The following is a 27,356-nucleotide window of genomic DNA, read 5'->3' on the forward strand; positions in this document are numbered from 1 at the left end:
TTATCACACATAATGCTGCTATGAATATTCTTTTATTATAGTAAAATATTCATTAAGTAAAATTTGCCATTTTAACCATTTTTAAGTATACAGTTAAGTGGCATTAAGTACTTTCACACCGTTGTGCAACAATCGTCACTATCCACCTCCAGAATATTAATCATCTCATACTGAAACTCTGCACCCTTTAAATTATAACTCTCCATCTTCCTTTACCCAACCACCTACAGCCCCTGGCAACCACTACTCTACTCTGTCTCTATGAATTTGACTATTCCAGGTACCTCAAGTAAGTGGGATCACACAATGTCAGTCCTTTTGTGTCTGGATTAGTTCATTTAGTATAATGTCTTTAAGATTCTTAAGTGGAAGAATTGCCAGAACTCCCTTCTTTTTAAAGGCTAAATAATATCTCATTGTATCTATATACCACATTTTCTTTATTCATTCAGCTGTCAAGGGACACTTAAGCTGCTCCTACTTTTGGGTACTGTGAATAATGCTGTTATGAATATTAGTGTACAAATATGTGTTGAGTCCCTGCTTTCAATTCTTTTATGTGTACAAAAGTGGAATGTTGCATCATATAGTAATTCTATATTTAATTTTTTAGTCACCAGCATACCGTTTTTGGCAAAAGACTGTACCATTTGACAGTCAAAGCAGCAATTTATAAGGATTTCAATTTCCCCATATCCTAACACTTTTTTTTCTGTTTTTTAGATAATAGTCATCCTGATGGATATGAAGTGGTTTCCCACTGTGTCTTTGATTTGCATTTCCCTAATGATTAGTGATGTTGAGCACTTTTTTATATACTTATTGTCCATCTTCTTTAAAGGAATGCCTGTTAAAGTCCTTTGACTATTTTTGAATTGTATTAATTGTTTTTGCAATTGTTATGATTGAATTGTAGGAGTTCTTTATATATTCTGCATATTAATTGCTTATCAGTTATGTGATTTAAAAATATTTTTACCCATTCTGTGAATTTTGTTTTTTTTACTCTGAAAGTGTCTTTTGATGCTATGATCATTCTTCGGTGTGTCTTCAGAGTCTTTATGTAAGAGTTTAGCTAGATAATATTCTAGGAGTGGCATTTCTGGGTATTGTGTCTCTAAAATTTGAAGATAGTACCAAATTGTTTTCTGAAACAGAAAACAAGTTACATTCTCACCAGTTACATTCTCACCAGCAGTTCCCTTTAACATATGTTCTTACTTACACTTAATATTATTAGAATTTTAAATTTTGTTCAATATAGGTATGAAAGGATATCTAAATTTTTAAATTACATTTATTTATTTTTGAGAGACTGAGCAGGCAGAGCACAAGTGGGAGAGGGGAAGAGAGAGAATGAGACACAGAATCCGAAGCAGGCTCCAGGCCCCGAGCTGTCAGCACAGAGCCCGACGCGGGGCTCCAACTCACAAACTGTGAGATCAAGACCTGAGCCGAAGTTGCACGCTTAAACAACTGAGTCACTCAGGCACCCCTATATGAAAGGATATCTAATTATTGGTTTACTTTAGTTAAGTTTAATTGTAGGTGTGAATATAAAATGGTGCAGACACTTTGGAAAACAGTATCTTTTATAATGAAACCTATATTTTCCACATGACCCAGCATTCCCACTCATAGGTATTGACCCACGATAAATGAAATGTATGTCACGTGCATGAATATTAACAGCAATATTTGTAACAGCTAAAAAGTAGAATCAAACCAAATATCCATCAACTGATGAATGGTAAGTAATATGGGATATCCATATAATGGAATATTATTCAGCAATAAAAACGAACTACTGATACATGCCATAATATTATGTTGAGTGACAGTCTCACCAAACAATGTAAACACAAAAGGCTACATTTACTGGATGATTCTATTCATGTGAAATTCTAGAAAAAGGTAAAATCACAGTGACAGAAAGCAAATCAGTAGTTTCTTGGAGCTGGGAGGGGGGACTGACTGAAAGGGGCATGAGGTAACCACAGGTTGATGGAACTGTTCCATATATATTGACTGTGATGGATGTACACAACTGTATATAAATAACAAAATTCATCAAAAGATATACCTAAAAATAAGCAAATAGGATATATTGTCAATTATACTTCAGTAAAATTACTTTTAAAAATTACAGGTTAAGTTCAAATCTCTAGGTCATGAGTCTTTTTACTTCTAAAATAATAACCCAACAAACAAACAAAAGTCCTACACAGTTGGTTTCAGAAGGTGACTAATACCCTGGACTTCAGCCTATATTTCACCAAAGCTGAAATTTGGAAACTTTATAATGGGATGTGAACTGATCAGGTTATGATTGATGAAAACCCCTTGGAATCATGCATCTACATCTCTCCCCAAATCTTTCAATAGCTTACAATGTTTTTCAGCTTCTCTCAGAATAGGTTTCCAACTAAAATATTCTGTTTCAATATAAGTATACAGCTACTAGATTAAATTTTAATACTGAGCTCCTTTGTCTAAACAGTCAGCTCTGAAGAGCTTAGATGTCCTCAATGCTAGGTTGCTGGAATCCTAATATCACACTGAGTATTTTATAGTGACTTTCTTTACTCTTTTTTTTCTTTAATGTATCTGGACAATTTCATGGCATCTTCTTGCTAAAAGAAATATTTGACATTTTTGCCAAATTAGTGAATCAGGAAGCGTATGTGCATATAACAGTCATACAACAGTATCATTATACTGCTGCTTTTAAATAGGTACTGACTGATTTTGCACAAAATTTTTTAAATAGTAACATTTAATTATAGTAGAAGGTAGGTAAGAAGCAGCTTTTAAAATACTCTTATTATAGCATAAGTGGGGAAGAGAATATTCTGATAATCCAGATTTAAGAAACAGAATTTTAGAAAAATGAATGGCAAGGCTTTACATTTTTCCCTATGACAGAATAGGGGAAAGCAAAAAGTAAGCAACTGTTTGAGGAAGAGAAGTAAAGTACATGTAAAAGAGGCTGGCATTGTGCTTTTCCTTTCTAAAGAGGTAAGGGAGCTTTACAAAATGGGTTATCATTGAATGGAGAACTTTTTTGTACTTATTCAACCAGTATTTATAGCAACATAGATTATTTTTCATGTACACTATTATATAAAAGCCATCACCCTCCACCCCCGCCCCCACCTCACTTCCCTCTATCTCCCTGTCTCCTGTTTTTTTATTATAATAGTCTGTATCTTGCAAATAGCTCACAAGGCTCTGGAGGACTAGAGATGTATGTTTTATTTTCTTTATCCCTGCAAAGCATGTAGCACAGGGTTCAACAGAAAATAAGGACACAAAAACTGTGGCCAATTTGCTGCCCAATTACTACCTAAAGTATATGTATATGAATAGTTTTTAGAGTCCCTAAAATGATCACAGGGATAATTGGATGTTCAAAGTTTTATTTGAATATAACTGCTACTTTATAAACTCCCTTTCATACTCATCAGCCCTCCTTCTTAAAGTTATGCCATGCCTATATTAGTATGGATTTGTGTGACAGGAAAATCAGTTGGTAAGATGATCAGTCACATTCAGTCACAGTGGCCACATTTTTTGATCAATGGTTTCATACAGGGTTAAAATACGCATTTGAACAGAGCTTTGACAGAACAAAAAGGCATTTGTTTTCAAACTTACTAATTAGATTCACTAAATGCTGTTCGTATTGTCAACTTTCCCCCACTGTGAGAATTACAAAATCAGTGATAAGATTAAACTCAGAAAATGACGACAGAAATTCAGAATACTAAGCCAGATGGGTTCATTAAAATCCTCTATGGAAACAGTCATTGTGGTGAAACAAGATCTACAGCTAGTCCCATAAATCATTATTTTTTTTTTTGTCTGCTCCAGTGCTGAAATTGTTTATTGTCACTCCTGATATATGGGGGAATCATCAAGAACCAAAGAAGGATTTTTTTTCTGTAAACTAGAAAATAACTCTTCTCTGCCGGCCATACTACCCAACACAACAGTTACTATTCCAATTACTGTTTAGTCACAATGACTTCAACAAGTATAGTTATAGCACGTTATTAAGTTGTGTTTTTTTTATATCATCTTGTGAGGAAAAATAATTAAATGAAGAAATTATAGTTGTATTAATTTCTCTTTGCTTCCCTGAAAAGTGTCTGTATTTAGAGTCATAAGTCAAGCCATACATTAGTCTTCCACTGAAAATGAATTATAACCCTCACTATCATTCTATATAAAAATGTATATTGTTGTTTTTTTAATAATTATTATTGGTGAAGATAATTGGCATAATTAGGCAGCTCTTAATTTGCATTTTTAGGTGCTTTTACAAGTTTGTCAAATTATGCATAAGACATATTTAAATCAATCCTATTTCTCTTTGATCAGTCAATTCTGAATATCATCCCTGATTCTTTCTCACTTTATCATTCTTTCTCTTAATCACCTGCTCTATCTCTATACATACACACACACATACACACACATGCACAAACACTTTTTGGCTTGGTCTGGCTTGTTTTAATGTTTATTTATTTTGGGGAGATAGAGAGACAGAGTGGGGGAGGGGCAGAGAGAGAGGGAGACCCAGAATCTGAAGCAGGCACCAGGCTCTGAGCTATCAGCACAGACCCTGACGCGGGGCTCTAACCCACGAAGCATGGGATCATGACCTGGGCCGAAGGAGGACGCTCAACTGACTGAGCCACCCAGGCACCCCTAGGTCTGGGTTTTAATTCCTTTTCCGTGGTCCGTCCCATAATATTAAACTTTTAAAAATTGGAATCTCTTCCATATCAAAAAGATCGTGTGGTTGCACAATAGAGTACAATGACCAGGAATAGCTCGTACATAAGGTAATTGGGTACCATATATTTTCATATTGCCTAGATAGCAAGTTATCTAGACATATGGGAGGCCGACTTCACTGTAACATACAAGTTAAAACATGGGATACCAGCACAGGCTTCCAATATAATGATCACTTAAGGGCCTGTGGAGTATGTGAGTGCATGCATGCATGTGTGTGTGTTTAAAGGACAGAACATTTTCACATATATAAGTAAAATAATAAAATAATCTTGTGAGAAGAAAAATAATGTCTCCAAAGAAGTGAGTATCAACAAGGAATACCGTTAGCATAACACTCTCCAGTTTCATCCACGCTGCTACAAAAGGCCATATTTCATTCTTTCTCATTGCCAAGTAGTATTCCATTGTATATATAACCCACAATTTCTTTATTTATAGTGTTATGTTAAGGGAAGTAAGCCATACAGATAAAGACAGATACCATATGTTTTCACTCCTACGTGCATCTTGAGAAACTTAACAGAAGACCATGGGGGAGGGGAAGGAAAAAAAAGTTAGAGAGGGAGGGAGCCAAACCATAAGAGACTCTTAAAAACTGAGAACAAACTGAGGGCTGATGGGGGGTGGGAGGGAGGGGAGGGTGAGTGATGGGCACTGAGGAGGGCACCTGTTGGGATGAGCACTGGGTGTTGTATGAAAACCAATTTGACAATAAATTTCATTAAAAACAAAACAAAACAAAACAAAACAAAACAGAGAGGAGCCAAGATGGCGGAACAGCATGGAAGTTTTTTGTGTGTATCACATCCATGAAATACAGCCAGACCAACACTAAACCATCCTACACACCTAGAAAACTGATTGGAGGATTAACACAACAATCTGCACAATATAAACCACAGAATTGAGCAGGTACATGGTGCAGAGAGGTGAACTTGGGGAGAGAAGCCAGCGGTGGGCAGGGAGCCACTTTTGCAGGCAGAGAGAGGGTGGAGACAGGGTTGGGGGGGTGGTTGAATATGGGAAAAGTACCACTCCCCAAAAACAGATGGAGAGAAAGTAGAAAATTGGAAACAGCCACAGTGACTAAACTGCAAAGGGTGAAAGGAGAAAGGAGAGGGTTTAAATTCCATTAAGTCTGTAAACAAGGGGAGCCCAAAGTCTGCAACACCACAGCTCGGTACCTGGCAGTGCTCTGGTGGGAAGGTCAAATTCCCAGGAACAGAGTGGGGTCCGGGAGGTTCTCTGGCCACACAGGGAAAAGCGGTTCCACTGCTTGAAGGACATTTGGTAGAAACTGTTGAAGCCACCTGGTCCCAGCAGACCCCAGAAAAAGGCCACATTCGCTAGTACTGGAACAAGGTCATTAGGGGTGAAGCCTGGTGCCAGATGTGTGTTGTGATTTTTCATAATCCCTGAAAAGCTTCTGCTACACTATCTTGCGAACTTTTTCTGGGGCTGGCTGGCAACTGGCTGCAATCTCAGGGCACCAGTGGCAGCAGGGTCCAGCAAGCATTCCTGGGTGCAGCCGGTATTTGGCCATTGCTTGGTGATACCTCCTACAGAGGGGTGGAATGGGTCAAAGCCACAGTCCTTCAGAAGAAAGGGGCTGGGGAAAACAGCCGCGTCTGAGACAAAACTCGGGAGAGAGGTACTGCCTGGGGCTTGGTCAGACAGCAAAGAAGCAGGGAGTGGACGAAAGCTGAAGACACAGTATGGGTGCGTGATTGCTAACCGGGCAGAACAGAGTTCCAATACTAGAGACTGGGTGGCTGGGTGATGCCATTTACGCCATTCCTGCGCATGCACAAACACACCTACAAACTCTGCAACAATCCACCCCAGTAGGCTAGCAACGCCATCTAGTGCAGAACAGAGCCGTTACACTGAGCCTGGCCAACTAGGCTAACCTTGCTCTTCAAGACCACAAGTCTCACCACCTACTTAGTTTCTGGACTGTAAAGCACTACATAGTCTGACTTCTAGGGGAAAATGAAGTAATTTCATTCCTACTTCAATCTGTTAGCAGGTCCATCTATTCAATTTCCTTTATTTTTTTTTTTAACTACTTTTCTTTTTCTTCAATACAGAAAGAGAAAAACTTCATTTTTATTTTAAAATTTTAATAAACATTTTTAATTTTTACTATATTTTACTTTTGTGTAATTTTTTTTCAAATTCAATCTTCCATCATTTTATTTTAGTCTACTTCAGTGTATTCACCTTTTCAAATATTCAAAGATTTCCTTTTTTCCTTTTTCCTTTTTTTGATTTCTCTTCTTTTTCTTGAGTGCAGAAAAACTTCATTTTTACTTTCAATTTCTATTAAAAATATTTTCCTTAAATTTTTACTATATTTTCTGCTTTATGTAATTTTTTTCAAATTCTATTTTACTTCCATCATTTTGTTTTAGTCTACTACAGTGTATTCACTTTTTCAAATTTTCAAACGGTTTCTTTTTTTTTCATTTCTCTTTATTCTCTTTTTTGTTTCTTTTCCTGAATACAGAAAGAGAAAAAATCATTTTCATTTTTAATTTTTATTACAAATATATTTTTTAAATTTTTTTCTACTATGTTCTTTACTTTTGGGTAAATTTTTTCAAATTCTATTTTCCTCCCATCATCTCATTTTAGTCTACTTCAGTGTCTTAAATGATTTCCTTCCCCACCCCCCACCTTTCTTTTCTCTAATCTATCAAACCACTTTCAACACCCAGACCAAAACACACCTAGGATCTAGCATCATTTATTAGATTTGTGTGTGCATGTGTGTCTATGTGTGTTTAATTTTTTAATTTAAATATTTTTAATGTATTTTTTCAATTTTAATTTTTCTACCTCATTAACTCCTTTTCTCCCTTCAAAATGACAAAACGAAGGAATTCACCCCAAAAGAAAGAGCACCAAAAGACTACAGCCAGGGATTTAACCAACACAGATACAAACAAGGTGTATAAACCAGAATTTAGAATCACGATAATAAGAATACTAGCTGGAGTTGAAAAAAAGATTAGAATCCCTTTCTGTAGAGACAAAAGAAGTAAAAAATAGTCAGAATGAAATTAAAAATGCTATAACTGAGCTGCAATCACAGATGGATGCAGCGGTGGCTCGGATGGATGAAGGAGAACAGAGAATCAGCATTATAGAGGACAAACATACAGAATAAGGAAGCAGAAAAAAAGAGGGAGATTAAGGAAAAAGAACATGACTTAAGAATTAGAGAAATCAGTGACTCATTAAAAAGGAACAACATTAGAATCATAGGGGTCCCTGAAGAGGAAGAGAGAGAAATAGGGGTAGAAGGGTTATGTGAGCAAATTATAGCAGAAAACTTTGCTAACCCGGGGAAAGATACAGACATCAAAATCCAGGAAGCACAGAGGACTCTCATTAGATTGAACAAAAAACGACCATCAACAAGGCATATCATAGTCAAATTCACAAAATACTGAGGCAAGGAGAGAATCATGAAAGCAGCAAGGGAAAAAAGTCCCTAACCTATAAGGGAAGACAGATCAGGTTTGCAGCAGACCTATCCACAGAAACTTGGCAGGCCAGAAAGGAGTGGCAGGATATATTCAATGTGCTGAATCAGAAAAATATGCAGGCAAGAATTCTTTATCCAGCAAGACTGTCATTCAAAATGGAAGGAAAGATAATAAGTTTCCCAGACAAACAAAAATTAAAGGAATTTGTGACCACTAAACTAGCCCTGCAAGAAATTTTAACGGGGACTCTCTGAGCGGAGAAAAGATGTATGTATGTGTGTGTGTATATATATCAAAAGCAACCAAAAGTTGTGTGCAAAATACCACAAATACCACACAAATACCAAAAGTGTGTGTGTATATATAGATATATATACCAAAAAATATATATATATACCAAAATATATATATATACCAAAATATATATATATATATATATATATATACACCTATATATATATATATATATATATATATCAAAATATATATCTATATTGGTATATATATATATATATGGTATATATTGATATATATATCAAAAAAAAAAAAATATATATATATATATATATATATATATATATATATATATATATCAAAAGCAACAAAGATTAGAAAGGACCAGAGAACACCACCAGAAACTCCAACTCTACAAGCATCATAATGGCAATAAATTCATATCTTTCAGTACTCACTCTAAATGTCAATGGACTCAGTGCTCCAATCAAAAGACATAGGGTAACAGAATGGATAAGAAAACAAGATCCATCTATATGCTGTTTACAAGAGACCCACTTTAGACCTAAAGACACCTTCAGATTGAAAATCAGGGGATGGAGAATCATCTATCATGCTAATGGTCAACAAAAGCAAGCCAGAGTAGCCATACTTATATCAGACAATCTAGATTTTAAAATAAAGACTGTATCAAGAGATGCAGAAGGGCATTATATCATAATCAAGGGGTCTATCCACCAAGAAGACCTAACAATTGTAAACATTTATGTGCCAAATGTGAGAGCACCCAAATACATAAATCAATTAAACACAAACATAAAGAATCTCATCGATAGTAATACCATAATAGTAGGAGACTTCAACACCCCACAAATAGCAATGGACAGATCATCTAATAAAAAAATAAACAAAGAAACAATAGCTTTGAATGACACACTGGATCAGATGGACTTAACAGATATATTCAGAATATTTCTTCCTAAAGCCACAGAATATACATTCTTTTCCAGTGCACATGGAACATTCTCCAGAATAGACCATATACTGGGACACAAATCAGCCCTAAGTAATACAAAAAGTTTGAGATCATACCATGCATATTTTCAGACCACAATGCTATGAAACTCAAAATCAACCACAAGAATAAATTTGGAAAGGTAACAAAATACTTGGAGACTGAAGAACATCCTACTAAAGAATGAATGGGCTAACCAAGAAGTTAAAGAGAAAATTAAAAAGTATATGGAAGCCAATTAAAATGATAACACCACAACCCAAAACCTCTGGGACACAGCAAAGGTGGTCATAAGAGAAAAGTATGTAGCAATCCAGGCCTTCCTAAAGAAGGAAGAAAGATCTTAGGTACACAACCTACCCTTACACCTTAATTAGCTGGAAGAAGAACAGCAAATAAAACCCAAAACCAGCAGAAGACAGGAAATAATAAAGATTAGAGCAGAAATTAATGCTATTGAAACAAAAAAAACCAAAAAACAAAAAACAAAACAACAAAACAAAACAGAACACATCAATGAAACCAGAAGCTGGTTCTTTGAAAGAATTAACAAAATTGATAAAACACTAGCCAGTTTGATCAAAAAGAAAAATGAAAGACCCAAATAAATAAAATCAAGAATGAAAGAGGAGAGATCACAAACAACACAGCAGAAGTAAAAACAATAATAAGAGAATATTATGAGCAATTATATGCCAATAAAATGGGCAATCTTGAAGAAATGGACAAATTCCTAGAAACATATACACTACCAAAACTGAAACAAGAAGAAATATAAAATTTAAAATATAAAATATAAAAATATAAAAATATAAAAATATAAAGAAATAAAACAAGAAGAAATATAAAAACAAGAAGAAAAATAAAAAATATAAAATATAAAAATAACCAGTAAGGAAATCGAATTAGTAATCAAAAATCTGCCAAAAAACAAGAGTCCAGGGCCAGATGGGTTTCTGGGGGAATTCGACCAAACATTTAAGGAAGAATTAACGCATATTCTCTTGAAACTGTTCCAAAAAATAGAAATGGGAGGAAAACTTCCAAACTCTTTCTATGAAGCAAGCATTACCTTGATTCCAAAAAGAGACAGAGACCCCACTAAAAAGGAGAACTATAGACCAATTTCCCTGATGAACATGGATGCAAAAATCATCAACAAGATATCGGCCAACTGGATCCAACAATACATTAACAAAATTATTCACCACGACCAAGTGGGATTTATACCTGGGATGCAGGGCTGGTTCAATATCCGCAAAACAATTAACGTGGTTCATCACATCAATAAAAGAAAGGACAAGAACCATATGATCCTCTCAATAGATGCAGAGAAGCCATTTGACAAAATACAGCATCTCTCTTGATAAAAACCCTCAGGAAAGTAGGGATAGAGGGATCATACCTTGAGATCATAAAAGCCATATATGAATGACCTAACACTAATAGCATCCTCAATGGGAAAAAAATGAAAAAATGAAAAACAAACAATGTGATTAATTACATCAATAAAATAAAGGACAAGAATGTCATGATCCACTTCAATAGATGCAGAAAGGATTTGACAAAATATAGCATCCTTTCTCGATAAAAACTCTCAATAAAGTAGGGATAGCATACCTCAAGATCATAAAAGCCATATATGAAAGACCCAATGCTAACACCATCCTCAATGGGGAAAAACTGAGAGCTTTCCCCCTAAGGTCAGGAATGAGACAGGGATGTCCACTCTCGCCACTGTTATTCAACATAGTATTGGAAGTCTTAGCTTCTGCAATCAGACAACACAAAGAAATAAAAGGCATCCAAATCGGCCAGGAGGAGGTCAAACTTTCACTCGTTCCAGATGACATGATACTGTATATGGAAAACCCAAAAGAATCCACCAAAAAACTGCTAGAATTGAAACATGAATTCAGCAAAGTTGCAGGATATAAAATCAATGCACAGAAATTGGTTTCACTCATATACACCAAAAATTAAGCAACAGAAAGAGAAATCAAGGAATCGATCCTATTTACAGTTGCACCAAAACCCATAAAATTCTTAGGACTAAATCTAACCAAAGAGGTGAAAACTCTATACACTGAAAAGAATAGAAAGCTTACAAAAGAAATTGAAGACACAAAAAAAAAAAAAAAAAAAAAAATGGAAAAAGATTCCATGCTCCTGGATAGGAAGAACAAATATTGTGACAATGTCGATACTACCCAAAGCAATCTACATATTCAATACAATCCCTATCAAAGTAACCCCAGCATTCTTCACAGAGCTAGAACAAATAATCCTAAAATTTGTATGGAACCAGAAAAGACCCCAAATAGCTAAAGCAATTTTGAAAAAGAAAACCAAAGTAGGAGGTATCACAATCCCAGACATCAAGCTGTACTACAAAGCTGTAATCATCAAGACAGTATGGTACTGGCACAAGAACAGACACTCAGGTCAATGGAACAGAATAGAGAACCCAGAAATGGACCCACAAACGCATGGCCAACTAATCTTTGACAAAGCAGGAATGAATATCCAATGGAATAAAGACAGTCTCTTCAGCAAGTGGTGCTGGGAAAACTGGACAGCGACATGCAGAAAAATGAACCTGGACCACTTTCTTACACCATACACAAAAATAAACTCAAAATGGACGAAGGACCTCAATGTTAGACAGAAAGCCATCAAAATCCTCAAGAAGAAAGCAGGCAAAACCTCTTTGATCTTGGCCACAGAACTTCTTACTCAACATGTCTCCAGAGGCAAGGGAAACAAAAAGCAAAAGTGAACTACTGGAACCTCATCAAAATAAAAAGCTTCTGCACAGTGAAGGAAACATTCAGCAAAACTAAAAGGCAACCAACAGAATGGGAGAAGATATTTACAAATGACATATCAGATAAAGGGTTAGTATCCAAAATCTATAGAGAGAACTTATCAAACTCAACACCCAAAAAACAAATAATCCAGTGAAGAAATGGGCAAAAGCCATCAATAGACAATTCTCCAATGAAGACATCCAGATGGCCAATGGACACATGCAAAGATGTTCAACATCAGTCATCATCTGGGAAATACAAATCAAAACGACAATGACATACCACCTTACACCTGTCAGAATGGCTAACATTAACAACTCAGGCAACAACAGATGTTGGCGAGGATGCAGAGAAAGAGAATCTCCTTTGCATTGTTGGTGGGAATGCAAGCTGATGCAACCACTCTGGAGAACAGTATGGAGGTTCCTTAAAAAACTAAAAATAGAACTATTCTACGACCCAGCAATTGCACTACTTGGCATTTATCTACAGGATACAGGTATGCTGTTTTGAAGGGACACATGTACCCCCATGTTTATAGCAGCACTAACAACAATAGCCAAACTACAGAAAGAGCCCAAATGTCCATCGATGGATGAATGAATAAAGAAGATGTGATACACACACACACACACACACACACACACACACACACAAAATGGTGTATTACTCGGCAATCAAAAAGAATGAAATCTTGTCCTTTGCAACTATGTGGATGGAACTGGAGAGTATTATGCTAAGTGAAATTAGTCAGTCAGAGAAAGAAAAAAATCATATGACTTCACTCATATGAGGACTTTAAGAGACAAAACAGATGAACATAAGGGAAGGGAAATAAAAATAGTATAAAAACAGGGAGGGGGACAAAACAGAAGAGACTCATAAATATGGAGAACAAACTGAGGGTTACGGGAGGGGTTGTGGGATGGAGGATGGGCTAAATGGGTAAGGGGCACTAAGGAATCTATTCCTGAAATCATTGTTGCAGTATATGCTAACTAATTTGGATGTAAATTAAAAAAAAAATAAAAAATAAAACAAGTTAAAAAAAAGGAATGGGTTAAATAATGTTAATATTTAAAACAAAAAAACAAGGAATACTGATCAAGTCTGTATCAGACAGATTACATTTACAAACTAGTGTTCTCTGGATTGAATAATGTTAATATTTAAAAGAAAAAAAACAAGGAATACTGATCAAGTCTGTATCAGACAGATTCCATTTACAAACTAGTGTTCTATAGATAATTTTGTAAACCAAAAATTGTGGGGAGTGGTTATAATGAAGTTTTCACACAGCTTATAGTGTTGTACATGTGGTAATATCTAAACATATGTAATCAGATTCTGAAAAAGCAAACAAGTGTTACATTTAAAATATAAGATAATTGGCACCAATGAATGTAAATCAATAAATACTTCAACTTAGAGAAACATCTTTAAATAAGCTCAGGAGATGTGTATTTTTAGAGGCAAGTAGGAGAGTAGATGTATGAACTTCTTTTAATCAGAGTTGCAATTTCAAAAAAGGTATTGTGATAGACATATGCTTTTATAACTATAGGCATACATCAAAGATATTGCAGGTTTGGTTTCAGTCCACAGTAAAGTGAATATTGCAATAAAGCAAGTCAAATGGACCTCTTTGTTTCCCAGTAGATATAAAAGTTATGTCTACACTACACAGTAGTCTGTTAAGTGTGCAACAGCATTATGTCAAAAACAAACCCCTATGTACGTAATTAATTAATTAATTGATTAAAAAGTACTGTAAACTGGGGTGCCTGGGTGGCTCAGTCAGTTGAGCATCTGACTTGGGCTCAGGTCATGATCTTGCTGCTCGTGGGTTCGAGACCCGCATCAGGCTCTGTACTGACAGCGCAGAGCCTGGAGCCTGCTTCAGATTCTGTGTCTCCCTCTTTCTTTGCCCCTCCTCTGCTCACACCTCTCTCAAAAATGAATAAACTTAAAAAAAAATACTGTAAGCTAACCATTATCAGTGTTTTCAGCAAGTCATAATCACTGATCACAGATCACTATAACAAACAATGAAAAAGTTTTAAATATTCTGAGGATTACCAAAACGTGGCACAGAGACACCAAGTGAAAAATGGTGCTTATAGGTTTACTTGAAACAGGCTTGCCAAACTTTTAATTTGTAAAAAAAAACACACAATTTGCAAAGTGCAAAGTGCATAAAATGAGGTATGCCTGTATACCTATTTGAAGCATATCCACAAAAATGGTTAATTCCTGTGCCCAACATGATCATATAGCTTTCCTCATGCTAATACAGCAGTTTGCTTTTTCTCCCATCTCAGTCCCATAATGCAGGCTACAGAGAATGAGAAAGATATAATGCATCTACACATTAACATGAATCTCTACAATGTCATGACCATCTGTAAAAATTGAGATGGACATCTTAGAAGAAAGCACCTGTAAAGACAGGAATACATACTACCTTCACCAAGTGTTCTTTCTACTTATGTCAATCTGTATGTACAGACCACTATAGTACAGAGATAAAGAGACTACATACTCTACATCTTAGAAGTGGGAAAAGCTGATTTTCTAACTGGAGGACAGTCTTCAAAACATATGGTGGTATGTTCATGGGATCACAAAATCAGGGAGCCAAGATCATATGTTTCTAACTTTTGGAGGGCTGCATTTTTAAAGACAAGAAGCTCAGAAAAAGTAGTTTGTGTTTTGTTTATATTTTAAATGGTGTGAAATGCATCAGACGTGAGGGCTTTGGATTGAATTTCTGAGCTGGTATCCAAACATCCTAATTACTAGAGAAATGGGACCATCGAAGCAATATTTTAGTACTACCATTTGCCTATGTGCACAAATCCACATGCACTGATTAATAGTATGTGCTTTAGGATATATAACAAGTAACATATGGGAACTAAAAGAACTTAAAAAAATAAACTTAGTGTTCTATAAATTTAAACACTTTTGGACTTTTTGACTTAAGTAATATTAATGCTTGCTGTTTGAAAATTATGAATTTTGGTATATTGAGTTACCTGAAGAAATGAGGGAAACAAAAACCCATGACACAATTATGGAAACTGAATCTAAAATGTCCCACTGGCATAGTACCACAATAGTGCAGCATTTATCTTTAAGGTCCCAAGAAACTATTCAGTGGTCCCCAATGATGAGAGCCCATTAAGCACAATTCAATAAAACACAATGGACTTAAATAAAGGTCAACCATCATATAAGCTGAACAAAGGAAACCATTTAAAGCTGAGAATGATATCCCGTCCTTAAATCATTCTCAGCTGGTTAGTTGTTTCAGAGGCCAAAAACGGTAAATGTTCCTACATGGAATAATATAATGTGGCACACACAAACCCTTAACTTGAAATGTTTGTGTCTATTGGTCATAAATTATGAACAAGTAGTATGGGGTGTCACTATTTTACAGGATGGCATTTTAAAATGCAAAGTAACATAAATGAGCTCCTCTGTATTTTGCTATACATTTGGATCTATGTCACTGATTACAACTACTCAGGGAGATCACCAACTGAAAACTCTTTCCTAGAAATAGTCCCACAGGAAGGAAATTTTAAAGGACCCACAGGGAGGAAATGGAAAGTTTGGGAAGAAGATCAAACATTCCATCCAACCCTGTACTTGATAGAGAGTCTAATCTTCCCTTACATGGAATTTTCTAATACAAATTACATCCTTCAAAGCAATTTTCTTCTCAGCCAACTATCAACCACAACTTCCCTAAATTCAAGTAATGCTAAACACTCTCTTATAGGAAAAAGCATATTTCAGTGAAGCAAAAGAGACCATCAAATTCTAAAAGTAGCTTGAGCCACTGACATAATTTGAGTCCCAGGAAAAGTCAGATTCTAACTCTGCCTCTGACACTGAGTGATTCTGGGTAAGTTATCTTCCTGGAGAGAAGATTCTCATTTGTAAAATCTTGAGAACAGCAGCCAACCTTGCCTACACAAAACTGATAGGTTCTGAGAACTTATACGTACAAAATCAAATGATAGCTCTATAATTATGCAGATTATTAAATGCTATTTTATTACAAATATATAGGCTCTAATGCCTGGATACATTAAAATCTATTAGAGGAAGAGAAATTTTCTTCTTTCAATTTTTTATTAATTTTTTTTTAATGTTTGTTGATTTTTGAGACAACATGAACAGGAGAGGGGCAGCAAGAGAGAGGGAGACACGGAATCTGAAGCAGGCTCTAGGCTCTGAGCTGTCAGCATAGAGCCTGACACGGAGCTTGTGATGCAGGGCTAGAACTCACAGAGATCATGATCTGAGCTGAAGTAAGATGCTGAACTGAATGAGTCACCCAGGCACCCCAGGAAGAGAAATTTTCTATTAATATGCCTGCAATTACTTCCAATTCAATTTGAATAAGAAAAGAGATTCCTCATTTTACATGCTACCAGAGAATCAAGAAAATCTACATGTCATTTTCTCCATTTTTAGAATTCCATAAGTGGCAGAATTGTTCTGTAATGCTTCCTTGAAATGAGCCATGTATAACCAAACATTCTGTTACAGTGCAGTGAGAGACAGTATGCTTGCCAGTTTTGGGACATAGAAAACAGATTTAAGACTCAACTTGGATACTTATTAGCTTTTTCAAATTGGAAAAATTGCATTACTTCAATGGGCTTTAGTCTCCTAATTTGCAAATGGGTTAATAATAATTCACCTCCTTGAATCATAAGAAAAGCACTTTATAAACTGTAACACAGGCAACCAAATATGTGGAATACTGACTACGATTTATTGAACTTTGGGGGGGTGCCTTTCAGTATATCCTACAGTGGTTGTTTTCTAAAATATCTTTGGTTATAAATTAATGTCCCGTATTTATTTATTGACTTATATTTGAAGGTAGAATTGCTGGTTTATAATTATAGCAAACAATAATTTTTTATGTTTTTACAAATAAACCACAGCAGTATGACAATTACATATTCAATAGTTTTGCTGGTAAACAATATAACTTTTGCATCTGTGAGGAACTAAATTCTCTAATTAAAAAAAAAAAAGTTAATGTTTATGCCAAACACTGACAACAAACCCTTTATTTAATCAAATTTCTTGGCTTTCATTCAAGAGTAATTTACTGATGGCTTCATATAAAATAGACCCTGGGGATTTAATGTAGACTACAATATACATCCAAATTCCATAAGTTCTGCGTCTTCAAAGAGAATGAGAAATAAAATAATTAAAGTATAAACAATTCTATAGTAATGTGTTCAAAGTGTGCAATGGGAACCAGAGAAGAATAAAGAGCAAAAACTAGATGAAGAAGAGGAGTGAAAGACACTATAAAAATGCAAAAGACAAGCTGTTTCAGTTACATGTTTAAAAAAGAGAGAAAGTGGAACATTATTAGGAGGCTAGGACCCTACCTCTATTTTCATAACTTAAGTGACCACCCACTATCCTGAGTTGCCTGGGATTGTCCCAATCCTGAGTAATCCACATGTTTTAGCACTAACCCCCAATTTGACTATATTTGGAGATAAGACCTTTAAGGAGGTAATTAAGGTTAAATAAAGTCAAAAGGGTGGGGTCTAATCTGATAGGATTAGTGTCCTTATAAGAAGAGGAGGTGATACCAGAGCTCTCCTGCACTTTCTCAACTATTTTTTTTTTAATTTAAATCCAACTTAGTTAACATACAGTGTAATAATAATTTCAGGAATAGACTTTAGTGATTCATCACTTACATATAACTCTTTCTCTCTGTCTCTATGTGGGGCACAGAGGAAAGGCTATTTGATGACACTGCAAGAAGGTAGCTATCTGCAAGCCAGGAAAAGATGTCTCACCATACACCAACCAGGCCAGCACCTTGATCTTGGACTTCCTGTCTCCAAAACTGTGAGAAAATTAAGTTCTGTTGTTTAAACCACCCATCCTGTGGTATTCTGTTATGGACGCCAGAGCTGACCAATACACAAACCAAAGTATTTCCCTTCTCTGAGTGTCAGTTTTCTTATCTGCAGACTGAAGACTAGTCACCTTCTTATGTTAACATTGTAAATTTATATGGAAACAATCCACCTCATTTCAGCTAAGAATGATAAAATGTGAAATTCTTAGAGTACTTAGATAGGACTTTTTTCCTAGATTTTTTGTGTGTGTGTGAGTATGTGTGTGTGTAGATTTTTTCTTGGACTATATATTCCACATTTTGCTTCCATGGACGTAGTCATTTTCCTTTCAAATCATATTTTATGATAAGTAATCTATTTTTAATTAAAACTGAACCTCTTTTACTTTCCTTATAACTTCTATGGGGGAGTTGTAGACTTTCCTTTGTGTACTTGGGGTAATACCTACAATATTCTGTCACTAATACCATGTGAAAGTCTCTAGAAAATAAGGCTTTTATATGTTACACATACTTTATAGAAATGATGAATCTTAGGAAAAGGAACACATAAAAAACTACCTTATCATCTTAATGCTAATGACTTAAAATAAAATGTATATAAAATTTTTCTACAGTAAATGTAAATATTTTCTTCAGGTTCTTTGTATAATTTATTTCAAATCTGTACAAAAGCACATCATCCTACTGTATCATGATTTATTATGTCTCTCTGTCCAACTAGAATGACTAGAAATGGGTGACTAGTATGGGTGAGACTAGTATGGATGAAGGGGATATTAACTCAAGGCAGAAAAAGAAAGGTCTGTGGATTTCTTAAGTTATGAGATGAATTGTGAATGATTTTTTAAAAAGTTATGAAGGCAGGTTATCTAAACTAGTATACAAATAACTCAAAATCTTCTCACAATTGGCCTACTAATGTTATCATTTGTGCCCAACATATACCCAATATTCCAGACAGTGTGGTTTTCTAATTCATCTTCAAATGTACAATGATTATACCTAGTTATCTATCATCATTAAAAAGAACTACTACTGAGGAGCCTGGGTGGCTCAATGGGTTAAGTGTCTGACTTGGTTTCTGCTCAGGTCATGATGCCATGGTTTGTGAGTTTGAGCCCTGCAATGGGTTCTGTGTTGACAGCCGGGATCCTGCTTGGGATGCTCTCTCTCACTCTCTCTCTGTGCCACCCCACTCATGATCGGTCTCTCTCTCCTTCTTAAAATAAATAAATAATCTCATAAAAGAACTACTACCATTTAACATTATAATTTTTCAAAGAACTCTGACAAAAATCATTTTATTTGACCCTGAAAAAAACCCTATATAACAAAATAAACAAGGGTCACTGCATTTCCTCATTTATAGTTGACTAACTGGGTTTCATAAAGAGTAACTGACTCAGCCATGAAAATCTGGCTTACTTAGTAATGGGCAAAATGGAAGCTAAAGCAAAATTTCTGAGTCCAGCTTTCTCCTATCTTGTAAGGTTATGGCTTCTTCTCTTATATAACATAATTCTATGTATCCTTCAAGATCCTTCTGTTCCATTTTATAGTACTGTTCATCCTCACCCCATCACCAAAAATTCCTCCCTCTCTGAAGTCCTGTCAATCTCAATGGCCATTAATCTTCATATTCATTGACAGTGTATCTTGTGATACAATCTGCCTATCACAATACTCTGTATGTAGTATATTTCCTGGCTATTTAACTGTACCACTAGCTTCTTGAGATTTCTGTGTGTCTTCTGTATTGTTTGTATCCCTCTGGTGTACTAATGATCTCTTTTGTTTTGCCTTTGTTTGGGTCTGCCTGATATCCCTTCATCTGCCCCTAATCTTTGGTGTCCCTATCTTTAATTAACAGCATCCTTTAGGACATGACCACTCTTCCATTGCAGGTAGTCTTGGTAGTTCTGTTAAACAAGGTTCTTTACTTTCCCTTGGACAAGGAGTATTCTTGTAATTAATCCACACTAGGTCAGTCAGTCTTTATAATAAGAACTTGAATCAAAATCAGGAAAAAGAGGAGGAAAATGGTTGGAGTTAATAGGCCCAAAGACAATTTCCTGAAAATACTTTCCATTTGTTACTGCTCTCTGTATTCTCAAAGCTGCCATAGTTGCTGCTCTTTTAAAGGCCAAATTATTCAGCATTTCCTCAGCTTCTGACTGAGCTATCTCATATGTTACCGAGAAATTCCTTCTCCCCCCCCCCTTAAATCAGGCAGAATCACTTTCTCTTGCTTGCAAACAAAGATCCTTATCTGATATACCCACAAAGTTTAGTGCATGGGGAGTGCTAAGTATTTTTAAATATTTTGTTCTTTTTTTAAAATGTTGATTTATTTATTTTGAGGGAGAGAGAGAGAGGGAAAGAGAGAGGAAGAGGGAGGGAGGGTCACAGAGAGAGGTGAGAGAGAATCCCAAGCAGGCTCCACACTGCCAGCACAGAGCCAGATGCGGGGCTCAAACTCATGAACCATGAGATCATGACCTGAGCCGAAATCAGGAGTCAGACGATTAACTGACTGAGCCACCCAGGCACCTCTCAAATGTTTTGTTCTTATGCAGATTATATACATTATTGTATATTACTGAAAACATAAATGACCCTGAAGTGCACCATTGCTATTGGTTAAAATTTTAGTAATCAACAGGCAAGCAGGGGCCAAGCTAACATTGGGAACTTATATGCATGGAAATGACTTTTATTACAGTTCAGAACCCTGGTTTGGTGACTCACAAAGTGATAATTCACTGCTGCAAATTAACAAAGCATTTTGTGGTGAGGGTAGTACTTATAGTAATGATACCATTTAGTTATATTTGACATTTAGGTTAACACATCTGTTTTCCTTTTCTTCCCAAATATTATAGAAGCCAACTGTGACCATCTGAATTTTTAATATTATTTTACCACAAAATACATCTGATAAACTTAACTGCTTATACCATAGCTCCTTTTTAAGTAAGTGAATATTTTAACATACTCTATAGCTTCTTGTGAAGAGCAGATTTATAGTTTTAAATTCACTGAGAAAGGAAATTATCATTAGAGTAATTTAGGTGGGTAAATGGTATCAGTTTTTGAAGCATTATCATCACTCTACAAAGGAAGTTCCCTCTATGATTCTTTAAGGAAAAAAAATAAGAAAAATCAACCAGTAATTGTTTATCACTGGACTTTAACAGCAATTCTAGCTAATCATACATCAGTAGTTAATTCACGTTTGAACAGATTACAAACCTAAGCTAACTATTTCTACGTACTTTGGTAAATTTCTGTCATTTTAGACATTTACATACTCAGAATCCTTTGTATTCCAGGAGCATCCTTTTAATATTAGACATTAGGGGAATATCATGCATATATATGATATTTCTCTTTGTCAATGACAAGTATTTCCCTGAAGATAAAATCCTACTGAAAAGTGGAGGGTGGGGGAAGGGGGCATTTTAAAACATTCACTTCTTCTCTTTTAGAACATCTATTACTACATGATAGTATTTCCCACAAGATTATTTTTATTTTATTTGAAGTTGTCAAAAATCTTTGTGCTGAATCCTTTGAGCATACCTCTAGTGATAGATGTCAGATCAGTGCTGTATGGAAGAACTTTTATTTGAGTGGTAGATGACAGGAAGAAGCTTTTCTCTGAAATATAAGATGTAACTATAAAATCCTTCTGTGAGATGAATATAATCTTTTGTTCTGGTGTATAAATGATTTACTCATTCTTGCTTCAAAAAATCACTTCATGTAATTAATTGCAATAGTGTGAAATTAAGACACTTAAAAAGGTACATATTTATTCAAATAAGGAGAGTTTGTTTTAAATGTCTTCTTTATATGAATCAAATGTGAAATAGGCATACAATATAAATTTCCATTGATCTTTTCTTTTAATTTATAATATTTTTATAATCATTCACCAAAAACACCTTCAAGATTCACTCACTATGCATATAGCATATACTCAAAACAAGTAGCATCTTCATAAGAGATGACTTTATTAGTACTGAGTATATGGTATGCAAAGAATGAAAATGTATTAAATGTTTAGATTTATCCTACAAATCTGGCTATGACTTATTCCATTTATTACAAGCATTGCCTTATTCTATGATTATCAAATAATTTCAAATGTCCCCTAATATCACAAGAAGAGGGAGTAACTTTTTTTTTTTTTTTACCAGGTCTAGCAATCCAGATGATCTTTCCTATCTTTCTGGCCCTCTTTCCTCACACCCCTCAAAAATAAATCACGAGTAAACATATACAATTTCACTATATATCCTATTACTACAAATGTTATTCTTTGCCTGAGTTAGAACTGCCAGAAGCAAATCACTTTTGATACATATTAAAATGCTGTTCCACATATATTTCATATACATCTATTTAATGCATGAATAGAAAAGAAATTTATATCCACTCTTACATTCGGGATTCTTGTTATAATCTCATTCAAGAACTAACTAAAGTTCTGCAGTGTTTTAAGATGTGAGAAGAAAACAGAGTGGAAGCATGGCGAGATGTGAAAGAGGGATTGCTTGTTTTCAGATTTATTTTTCTCTCCAGCTTTCTCACAGGTCTTTACCTCAGAGTCTATTCATCTTTCTCTTTGTAACAGACAGATCTTTCTCTCGAATAAAGTGGTTCACTTTAGCCTAGAAATGAGCATATACAATCACCTCTGGGTTTCTCTGTTTCTGTACTTCTCACAAGAATTAAAATCTCAAAAATAATATCATGAAATGACTTGGTCAATCATTATTATTGATCAAAACAATAAGATGATTGTCACTTGATTTTCTTTCAAGTTTTAGTTAATGGACTACACCTAATATAAACTTAACTAACACAACACTGTTCAACAATAAAGAGTTTTGTTGGCTTAGACTAGAACAAGCAAAGCATGCTTAAAAAGAAGTTTCTGGCTATTTACCTCATTACATTTAGCTCCTCAAATACCTTTTGGAGAGACATAAAAGAAGTACAAGGGGAATGAAATACAAGATTGCATCTACTTTATAAAAAGCAATTTTTTTTTTATTTACAAACTCCAGTAAGATATGATGAGAAAGTTTAGTACTATACTACAAAAGGATATGCAATATCTTTGAGACTTTACTGCACTAAAATTATATATATATATATACATATATATATATATACATATATATATCTGTTTTAATTGAAATATAATTCACTTACCATAACATTCACTCTTTTAAAGCGTACTTTTTTTTTTTTTTTTTGGCTTGTGTACCTTTCTATTTAGAGTGACCCTTCTCACAGATGAAACTATTATTGTATCTTACCTTAAAATGTTATCTTACCTTACAAAGGAAGTTGATCTTAAAACCCAAAGACTGGGCATTTCTCGAGCCTGAGTTCATGTAGTTTCCAACCAAAAGAACTAACTCTAAAAGTTTGTTAAAGCTTTCACTTTTCTTCAGTTCTTCACAGGCAAGAGTTACTGCTATGATGCTTGGTTTGATGTTGTTTACATGTTCTTCAAACGTGAGCTTGAATAGAATGCTATTGAGACGAGGCCGCAACATTTTCACTGAGCTCATCTGTAAGATAAGAAATGCTCTATAAGAACATATATATAAAGCCTGTTATTTCACTCTCCAATAGAGATAACTTTATAGACTGTACTGTAAAATTTCTGCATAAAATGAATTTTCTCTGGGTCTCAAAAAACATTGTTTTGGTTTGTTTTAGAAATTCCAAAGGAATATTTTATTTATTTATTTTTAATATTTTTAACGTTTATTTATTTTTGAGACAGAGAGAGACAGAGCATGAAAAGGGGAGGGTCAGAGAGAGAGGGAGACACAGAATCTGAAGCAGGCTCCAGGCTCCGAGCTGACAGCACAGAGCCCAACGCGGGGCTCGAACTCACGGACTGTGAGATCATGACCTGAGCCGAAGTCGGACGCTTAACCGACTGAGCCACCCAGGCGCCCCACCAAAGGAATATTTTAATAAAAATTTTAAAAAGTTAGTTGTTCAGTTTTAAACAAATCATCCTTATAACAGTAAGAAAATGTTATTGAAGCTAAACATTTGCTGTTTGTTAATTCCATAATCATAAGTCATCAATAGCATTTAAACTGCCAAAAATTTGTCCTTGAGGTGAACTATGAAAATTTACAAACATGAAATTGAGCTTGAGTGAATAGGGTGGCCACAGATAAAAGATGTGCATGATGACAGAAAAGTGAACCACATTTCCCAAGAAATTATCTATTACTATGCTGTTTGTTTGAAATCAGAAGACTAGGTCTGATTGAACATTTAATAATTTTAAACCTATGATTTCTATTCACCAAATATATTAAATATTTATATATGCTCTAAAGAATTTCTTCTACTTGACAAAATGTTGATGCTATATAATTAGGTTATGGTAAAATCACATCAACTTACTTTTAAGTACATTATTCAAAAATTCTATATTGGTTTTCTTCAAAACAGTTCAAGTTAGGTTTTAATTACTTATTTCATAGTATTCGTGCATGTTCTCTATTCCCTTTGGTATAGCTCCTATGATAATAATTTCTTTTGGTCGTTAATTTCCTATAGCTCCAAGTCATTTTAATAGCTTTCATTCACCAAATTAATTCTGAGACAGAGGTGGAGATGGGGATAGACACATATGAACAACACAAGCACACCAACAATGAAAATAAATTATTAAAAGTTCTAATTATATTTATTTTTGGCACGTATAGTTTAGTTTCTTGAATATAAATGTTAGGCACAGAGTAGGCACTGAGATATCTTGTAGATAAGATAAAAATAATTTGACAACATAAAAGTCCTTAAGCCACAAAGTACCCTTCAAAAGAAGCAAATGAGCTGTTGAATAGATCATATCTACTTTCATATGGAAGCAAGGCATAGTTCATAATTTTTCTTTTTTTTAATTAAAAAAAAATTTCAATATGAAATTTATTGTCAAATTGGTTTCCATACAACACCCAGTGCTCATCCCAACAGGTGCCCTTCTCAATGCCCATCACTCACTTTCCCCTCCCTCTCACCCCCATCAACCCTCAGTTTGTTCTCAGTTTTTAAGAGTCTCTTGTGGTTTGGCTCCCTCCCTCTCTTTTTTTTTCCTTCCCCTCCCCCACGGTCTTTTGCTAAGTTTCACAGGATCCACATAAGAGTGAAAACATATGGTATCTGTCTTTCTCTGTATGACTTATTTCACTTAGCATAACAATCTCCAGTTCTATCTACGTTGCTACAAAAGGCCACAGTTCATTCTTTCTCATTGCCAAGTAGTATTCCATTGTGTATATAAACCACAATTTCTTTATCCATTCATCAGTTGATGGACATTTAGGCTCTTTCCATAATTTGGCTATTGTTGAAAGTGCTGCAATAAACATTGAGGTACAAGTGCCCCTATGCAGCAGCACTCTTTATCTCTTGGGTAAATTCCTAGCAGTGCTATTGCTGGGTAATAGGGTAGATCTATTTTTAATTTTTTAAGGAACCTCCACACTGTTTTCCAGAGTGGCTGCACCATTTTGCATTGCCACCAACAGTGCAAGACGGTTCCCATTTCTCCACATCCTCGCCAGCATCCATAGTTTCCTGATTTGTTCATTTTAGCCATTCTGACTGGTGTGAGGTGATATCTGAGTGTGGTTTTGATTTGTATTACCCTGATGAGGAGTGAGGAGTGACGTTGAACATGTTTTCATGTGCCTGTTGGCCATCTGGATGTCTTCTTTAGAGAAGTGTCTATTCATATTTTCTGCCCATTTCTTCACTGTATTATTTGTTTTTTGGGTGTGGAGTTTGGTGAGTTCTTTATAGATTTTGGATACTAGCCCTTTGTCTGATAGGTCATTTGCAAATATCTTTTCGCATTCTGTCAGTTGCCTTTTGAAATTTTTTTTTTCAACGTTTTTTGTTTATTTTTGGGACAGAGAGAGACAGAGCATGAACGGGGGAGGGTCAGAGAGAGAAGGAGACACAGAATCGGAAACAGGATCCAGGCTCCGAGCCATCAGCCCAGAGCCTGACGCGGGGCTCGAACTCACGGACCGCGAGATCGTGACCTGGCTGAAGTCGGAGGCTTAACCGACTGCGCCACCCAGGCGCCCCATGTCAGTTGCCTTTTGAAATGAACTTGTGCATTAACCATGGGTATATGTGTCCCCAAAGATTAACTTGGCCTTCTTCTTACCCCATTATATGCTCTCATGCTTTTTATAGGTAGATTTATAAAAGGATGTGGGGAATATCCACCTGTTACTATATTTATTTAGATCTTATTACTTATCAAGAGTTCTTTTTTTTTATGTGACCAGGGTAATATTATACAAACCATCCTACAGTTTCTTCAGCACTCACATGGTAAGTATAAGACATACTAGCAAACCATAAGTTTCCAATATAGCTTAAAACTCATAACACAGTCACTTCATAACTATAGTTAGTGATAGAACCAGCATATGATTCTAGATGGGTAAACAGAAATTAAGTGCTAGAGAGTTTTCTGACTTAAACTCTTAGGACTACAATGTTTAATGAAAACTTCACAGTAGAGGTGACACAAATGGATAGAAAAAGAGACAGAGAGAGAGAAAGAGAAGAAGAGAGAGTGAGAGTGAGTGCAAAAACTGGAGCCAAAAGGGTGTAGAAACAATGGTGTGAGAAAAGATTTATACTTGGGAATATATGAGGCATATACCTAGGGGAAAAATGTGGACCAAAGTACCCAATGAGTCCATGTAAAGGCCATGAAATTGGAAGCTAACCATATCAAAGTCTCTATCACCATGAATGCACAAATCTCTTGGTGTACGTTTGCGTGGGAACCTAAGTTTCTATGACTTTCTGCCTTTCTTTATGCCTCCACTACTCTCTCTAAATCCCTCCCCACTTTATTTTTCCTTTCCTTTCATTGGTAACTGACAAGCATTTGCACACACACATGTTTCTATCATTTTATGTATTTAGGAAGTCGTTTTTCAGTCTCTCTGATGGTTAAAAATGCCCTAGAGCTACTGTGATCAGGTGCTAGTCATTATGTACAT

General features: G+C 35.3%; 1 protein-coding gene across 1 annotated transcript in view; it reads right to left on the reverse strand.

Annotated features, from left to right (window-relative positions):
• The window catches only part of DIAPH2 (diaphanous related formin 2), a 986,776-nt gene that overhangs the window by 474,919 nt on the left and 484,501 nt on the right, over positions 1-27,356 (reverse strand). Inside the window, exon 21 of the mRNA XM_053891427.1 lies at positions 23,631-23,870. Coding sequence (XP_053747402.1) covers positions 23,631-23,870 — 240 coding nt within the window. The remainder of the gene's footprint in view (positions 1-23,630; positions 23,871-27,356) is intronic.

This window comes from Panthera pardus, unplaced genomic scaffold (assembly GCF_024362965.1).
Source record: "Panthera pardus isolate Hobbes unplaced genomic scaffold, ASM2436296v1 HiC_scaffold_27, whole genome shotgun sequence".
NCBI classification, from domain to species: domain Eukaryota; kingdom Metazoa; phylum Chordata; class Mammalia; order Carnivora; family Felidae; genus Panthera; species Panthera pardus.